The following is a 5,986-nucleotide window of genomic DNA, read 5'->3' on the forward strand; positions in this document are numbered from 1 at the left end:
TTCCTGCTGCAAGCAAAGTTCTGGCTCCACCAGTTTGTCACTCTCCTGATTTCCACTGGGCTGAATATACAAAGCTGAAGGATTCAGCTCCTTGAATCCCTAGGAACAAAGGAAAAAAACCCTCCAGTATAGTCAAGAAAATCATGCTGTAACTACCACAAAGAATTAGAAGGATGCAGCAAATTTCTAAAAGGTTTAATGAAGAAGCACACCACACACAAGTTAGTGCCAGAACATCTCTGCTGCATCATCAGATTCCACCTTAGCCAAAAAAAAAGCTTTCACCATGGAGTTAGACACTGTGGGATGCAGTCACAAAATGGTAAGACACAGGAAAGCAGGGGAGACTAGTTCTGCTCTTCACAAAACCATCTGCTTCAAGCTAAAGATCTTCCCACTACAGGCACCCAACTGATGCTTTCCCTGCCCTTCTTTTCAGCAGCACAGGCCTTCCCCTCCTGACCTGGGAAGGAATGTTCTCTCTGCAGACCTCTGCACATCCCCCATCCCTCAGGACACTGTGGAAGTAGACATCCTCCTTGGTAGATGTGTCACACAGGAAGAGATGCAAAATGCCATTCACGTATTCATCCACGATGCCCACAAGTAGCTTGGAGTTACACAGCTTCTTGAACAGGAGAGTGGCTGCACTGGACCATGTACCCTGAAGAAAGAACAAGAATGTAAAGTTACTAAGAACAGACCAACATTCACTGCCTGAGACTTTCCCTCCTGGGAATTTATCAAAAAAAGGCAATTAAGCTTGTCAGGCCAGGGACAAACCCAGGAAAGTCAGGCAGAAGAGCTTCCTAGCACTGAACTACATCCAACTACCCCAGTGCCAGTTACACTGGAAATTCCCTTTCTTCCAAATACTTATTTCCAATGCACAATTCCATGGCATTCACCAGTTGTTTTATCACAATTGCCTAAAAATAGTTATAGTTTTTTAATTCCAGACATCATGGGATTATAAGCTTTCCAAGTACCCAAAGTTTTTAAGAAGCTGTTAAGCTGCAATGAAAACTGTGATTCTTTAATCCTCAAAAACCACAGGAAAGAACTTTTTTTAAACTAACACCTTTACAACACGCAAGAAGTAACTCTGCTCACATCCTGTCCTTCAGAGATTGTATTTCTCAAGCTTCTTGACAAAGGTTTCCCAGCACACAGGAACTTTCTTATGACCTTTCTGATTCTTTGGCTCTGCTGACTGCATCAAACCAACTCACTTAACCATCCATCACAGACAAAATTTTTAAAACAGAAGCTACCAAGGAGGACCCTTGAGAACTACTGGCAGGGGCAGAAACAAATTTGCTCATTTGCTTGACAGTGGCTGTTTCTGCAACAATATAAACAAGAATAATCTGATCTTAAGGAAAACAGACAGAAGAAGGGTGATCAGCTGCAGAGACAGAGAGAGACAGTCATATTCTGAAGGTAACAGCAGCAGTTCAGCTGTAAATACCCGTGGGACCTGAATTAATCCAAATGTTTGCCCATATCAGGAGAATAACCCAACCTCTACTCGATGGCTCTTGTACATGTGTTAATAAACAAAACTGTCTGGGAACACATACCTCCACGGGTTTTACCCATGCCAAGGAACATGGGATGGCCTGAGCAGGGAGCTTCAAGTAGCACCACCTACAATGCAAAACAAAGTCAGAAGAGCAGAACTTCCTACTCTTCTGGGCTTTAAAATCAGCTTATCAATAGAGGCCCATGCTGGATTTTGCACTTCCCAACAGCAGCTTTGGAAAACACTCACCCAGAGAATGGGCACAGCAGAAATGACAGTAACAACTGGTCCCTTACGTCTTCCCTTGCTCAAGCATCTTCCCATCCCAACCCCTTATGACTACAAAGTTATGGACAGAGAGCAATGACTTTTGAACCAAATCTAATCAAGTATGGATTGGATAAGCAGACAGGGAATCAGACTGATAACTGGCTGAAGAGTCAGACCCAGACAGTGGTGATCAAAGGTACAAAGTCTCATTGGAGGCCAGGAACTAGTGATGTACCCCAGGGGTCAATACTGGGTCCAACATCTTCATTAAGAATCTGAATGATGAGGGAGAGTCCACCTTCAGCAAGTCTGCTGCTGACACAAAACTGGGAGAAGTGATTGATACACCAGAGGGTCATGCTGCCATTCAGAGGGACCTTGACAGGACAAAGAAATGGGTAGACAGGAACTTCATGGAAGTTCAACAAAGTTCTGCACTTGGGGAGGAACAACACCCTGCAGCAGTACGTGTTGGGCCCCAACCCAATACTGGAAAGCAGCATTTTTACCATGAGGGTGACCAAGCACTGGAACAGGTTGCCCAGAATTGCCCAATGGAGTCTCTCTGGAGACATTCAAAACCTGTCTGGACATGGTCCAGGGCAGCCTGCTCTAGATGGCCCTGGGAGGTTGGACAGGATGACCGAGCAGGTCTCTTCCAACCTCAACCCTTCTGTGGTTCTGTCACTCGTGTTTCATTTACTTACTTGAGGAATCTCAGGCAAGACTTTCTGACGATGTCCAGGTTCCCATAATCTGGGTAGAAAACCTCCACTTCTTGGTCACTGACCACACGGTGGATGATCACACGGTACCACCATTTCAAGACAGTCACACAGCAAAGCTGTCCAGGCTGTATTGAAGACTCGGGCATGATGTAACGGTCAGAAACAAGTTTATTTGAGTAACAGTGTCTGCAAAAGATCATAATGAAAAACTGTGCTTGGTAAGATGCAGGAGAGGACAAAAAAGAGAAACACACAGAGCTTCAGAAGAACACTGACTTCTCAAAGTTCCTGGGACATGAATTTTCAGTAGTTGTTTTAACAGATGCTTTACTTCTCTGCTCTGCTACCTGAAACCACAATAAAAATGCAAACCCAAACTTGTAACATCTGAATGGTTATTCTTGGGGGTCCAACAAAGAGCTAATTGATGGGGATTAATTGGAGGCTAAATACAGTAATTAATTTTTAACATTACCTGAACATGTCAGTGCTTCTTATGATGCAGGTATGTGGGTACTGGCTCACAGACACAGTCCCTGTCTGCAGAGACTATAATTGCACTTACATATGCCCCATGGACATCAGCTTGGCAGACACTGCACAGCAATTTTAGCACTGTCATGGTGGAACAGAATCCCAGATACATGATGTAACTGACACAAGTAAAACCACTGATGGGCTTTTGCCCTCAAACAGAGAAATGACCAAGGCCTAATACCTGTTGCTTTTTGAAAAGTGATGGAGATGAAAGTAAAAGCCTTAACTGAGAACATTAGTAACAGCAGTGCAACAACTTTCCATAACTTTTCCTGGCTTTTAGAATTTAAGACTGTCTAGGATGCAGCCAAATAATAATGAATTGCTGTTAACAATACTTTCCTGCTTGCTAGCTAAAAGGAATGGGTAAGCTTTATGAGTACATGTTTCAGTACAGACCTGGCATCTCCATGTCAAGTAATCAAGCCAGCAGTGACCACGACTAAGAGCTGGCTGCTCTGTTGCCTCAGCACAAACACACCCACAACCAGCAGTAGTACTGAGTCAGTACAGCATGTTCCCACCTCATCTCAACCATCATATCCTGCAGTTGGTCAGAATTTTCCCTGCTGCAGATGCGGACGTAGAACTGGCTGGGAGAGACGACAAATTCCACAAAGACTCCCACCAAGCACCTTCTCTCCAGTGGTGGTAAACTGCAAAGGCTTCTGTCCTGAACAGCATCGAGGGGGATTTCTGGAGCCATCAACTTGGCTAGTAAGGATGGTTCCAAATCTTGAGGCTACAAAGGGATAAGAGGAAGGTGGCACTCAGATGTTCTGTCCACACACGTGAATGGCCTTCCCATCAAGGTAAAAAAAAATAGTTCTGCCTTCCTGGGGGACCTGTGAATTACTGAATATCACAGAATCCAAAGAAATTGCACAAACTTGGATTATAAGTTTCCCTGTGATAGAAACATTCATTTTCACACTCTCTCTTCCTTCCTTCTTTCTTCCCTCCATTGTAAAGAGGAGTGCAATAAAAATACCCGACTGATACTCCTGCGAGGAATAAAGGAGAGGTTCTGAAGTCATGTCACATATTTAGACAAAAGTATTGAATGGCTACTCCTAAAAAAGCAGAACAAAACAAAAACACACACCAAAGAAATCAAACCAAACACGACCCACCTGTTTGTTGGGTTTTACCCTAAAAAGGCCAGTTAGGTGACCACCGAAGGGTACAGCAAAACTTACGCTGAAAATGATTTGAAAGTGACAGAAGGCACAAATGCATTTCTCATTCACACTAGAGCTATTTCCCAAGCATATAAACAAAAAAACCCTACAAATTCTGTTATTTTCTCACTCTTTGACAAATTTGTATGCAAGTTGTTAGCACAGCTTAAGATTTTGTGTTACTCCTCAACTGCTGAAAACACCATTTCACTTGATCTAGTGTGGATAGGAGCCTTAATCAGACATCAGCTACTTTCACTGGCAACAAACACTCTTCCCATGATAAGAAGTCCAAATTATTTCAGTTTTACTCATCATGAATATACTACAAGTTATCACTGCATTATACCTCAGGCAACGTATGGGAAATTGGTCTTCCAGGACACACCCCACATTGCTAATCTGGCTAACTTCAACTGCAAGCTATGGGTTTTTGCAATCCTGTCTCTTTAAACCATTTTTAAAAAAAGCAGATAGTCTACTTAGTCTGCAGAAGGAGACACTAAGTTTTTTAGCCAAAAATTCTGATCGAAACATTGACTTAAACAGTGAGTTAAAATTTTTGAGCTCAAGACCAACTGAGAGGCTTGCTCCCTGAGCAGTAGCATCAGCTCTAGAAAAAAAAACATATTTCACCCTTCTATGTCTTCTAAGAAGCACCTGTCAATAGTGGCATTTATAAGGGAAAGTTTTGCTCCAAGAATGCTTTTCATATCAGACTCTTATAGACACACATGATCTTTATATTCTAGCTCAAACATTGGTAGGAACAAAACACATTTCTGTGAAAGACACAGAAGACAGGAACTTAGAAACACACTTAAAACAAAACAACATTACAAAAAGACCAATCAACAGAACATACTGTAAAACCAGGCTTACAAGAGGTATGGCTTGCAAGACTGGCTAATTCCTTGCCCTAAGATGGACTGGCAGCTGCCAAGAATGGTGTGGGTGACACCTTCCCTTCCTTTGGCTCAGGGTGGTGAGAAAAAAGCTGCTAAGATCAGCACCTCTAAATACTTCATCCTCCTCAGTGCTGAGCAGATGGAGAACAAGGGCTGAGTCAATCTGCCCCTTACAACACTTCCATTATGAGTCTCTCATGACCAGATCCTTGGATATCTTGCAGCAGGGTGGGGATCAGGTCACTGTTCCCCCACACCTCACAGCATCCTGATGAACAAGCGTTCATTGCAGACAGGAAACAACACATTCCAATCTGTTTTCCTCCCAGTTAGGGAATTTTAAAAATAAAATGGCAAATGTGGTGTTTCACAAGGAATACTAGTTGCACAAACACCTTCCAAGACTTACCCTGTCAGGGTCTTTAAACCTGATCCCTTTGTGATACACAAACTTGACCTGGATTACCAGGACCACATCCCCCCTACAAGCAGACTGTGATCTAGGGCCTGTGAACTTCATCACACCAAACTGAAATTTGTTTAAAGGACCAGAAGAGCCTGCCAAAAATCTCTACAGCATTAAGTTTTATAAAGCACAGCCCAAAGTCTGACTTCTAGTGCCAGGCTTCCAAGTCCATGAGTGCATAAACCACCAAACTGAGGAAGAATTCCTGGGACCCCTTCCCTGCCAATGTGCTCCAACTGTATAGTTCCACCACAAGATGAGCTTGGCAGAGGAAATAACTCTCAGTAGGAGTATTTTCCTGAGAAAAGGAAGACCTAAAGATGCTTAAAAGAAAAATAACAGAGGGGACACAAACAAATTCTCCCCATCAG

At 43.1% G+C, this 5,986-nt stretch overlaps 1 protein-coding gene across 1 annotated transcript in view; it reads right to left on the reverse strand.

Annotated features, from left to right (window-relative positions):
* Positions 1 to 5,986, reverse strand: part of TDRD5 (tudor domain containing 5) — a 15,638-nt gene that overhangs the window by 5,446 nt on the left and 4,206 nt on the right. The window contains exons 3-7 of the mRNA XM_009994673.1: positions 3,585 to 3,802; positions 2,503 to 2,709; positions 1,584 to 1,650; positions 464 to 664; positions 31 to 99 (exon numbers count right to left, since the gene is read on the reverse strand). Of these exons, the coding sequence (XP_009992975.1) occupies positions 31 to 99; positions 464 to 664; positions 1,584 to 1,650; positions 2,503 to 2,709; positions 3,585 to 3,802 (762 nt within the window). The remainder of the gene's footprint in view (positions 1 to 30; positions 100 to 463; positions 665 to 1,583; positions 1,651 to 2,502; positions 2,710 to 3,584; positions 3,803 to 5,986) is intronic.

Source organism: Chaetura pelagica, unplaced genomic scaffold, assembly GCF_000747805.2.
Source record: "Chaetura pelagica isolate M959 unplaced genomic scaffold, ChaPel_1.0 scaffold363, whole genome shotgun sequence".
NCBI lineage: Eukaryota > Metazoa > Chordata > Aves > Apodiformes > Apodidae > Chaetura > Chaetura pelagica.